The 594-nt window shown below is 42.3% G+C and overlaps 1 protein-coding gene across 1 annotated transcript; it reads left to right on the top strand.

The window, feature by feature from the left end:
* Positions 1 to 59: 59 nt before the first annotated feature.
* Positions 60 to 593, top strand: TM35_001121020 (uncharacterized protein; the record flags this gene model as incomplete). The annotated part of the gene is made up of 1 exon (XM_029031719.1): positions 60 to 593. A coding segment is annotated over one exon (534 nt), but the record flags the coding sequence as incomplete, so codon positions are not given.
* Between the last annotated feature and the right edge of the window lies 1 nt (position 594).

The following is a 594-nucleotide window of genomic DNA, read 5'->3' as shown; positions in this document are numbered from 1 at the left end:
TTTTTTTCCTTTTATTTTTTCATTTGAGATACCTAAAACAGAAAAAAATATTTCTTGCCATGAAGCTAATCTGTCGTACTTTGTGTTTGCTGTTCTTGTTTCTGATCATTGTTTGTTTGTCTTTAACGGCTGCGGCGAGTGCTCCAAGTCATGCACTTGAACCTCTGAAAAACACTGATGAACAGCCTCCAGAGACGGCGACTTCGCATGAACGTAACAAAACGTGTCCAGCTGAACAGACTGATTGTGAGACTCCACAGGTAGATTCTAATAAAGCAGCCTTGCACTCAGAAGATGCTACAGTAGATGAAGACACTGTAGGTGATGGTCACTTGAAAGAGGGTAAAGTTCTTCAACAAGTAAAACAGAACCTTGAAGGTGATACTTCAGCACTAACCAGTGGCCTCGAGAGTGCTGTTGCTACTTCTCGACCCCATTCTCCTGAAGAAGAAGTTAAATCAAGTCTTCCTGAATCTCACAAAGCTCCTTCGTCGGGTGCTAAGGCTCCTCCTGAGGGAAACAAAGACAGTTTACAAACACACAATTCCCACGAACAAAGTGATTCTCATGTTAACGAAGAAGAAGGGGAAAGAC

The sequence above is a fragment of the Trypanosoma theileri genome (assembly GCF_002087225.1).
Source record: "Trypanosoma theileri isolate Edinburgh chromosome Unknown TM35_Tth_112_V1, whole genome shotgun sequence".
NCBI classification, from domain to species: domain Eukaryota; phylum Euglenozoa; class Kinetoplastea; order Trypanosomatida; family Trypanosomatidae; genus Trypanosoma; species Trypanosoma theileri.
The sequence above is the reverse complement of the archived record's forward strand: the minus strand, read 5'-3'. Positions and strand labels throughout refer to the sequence as shown.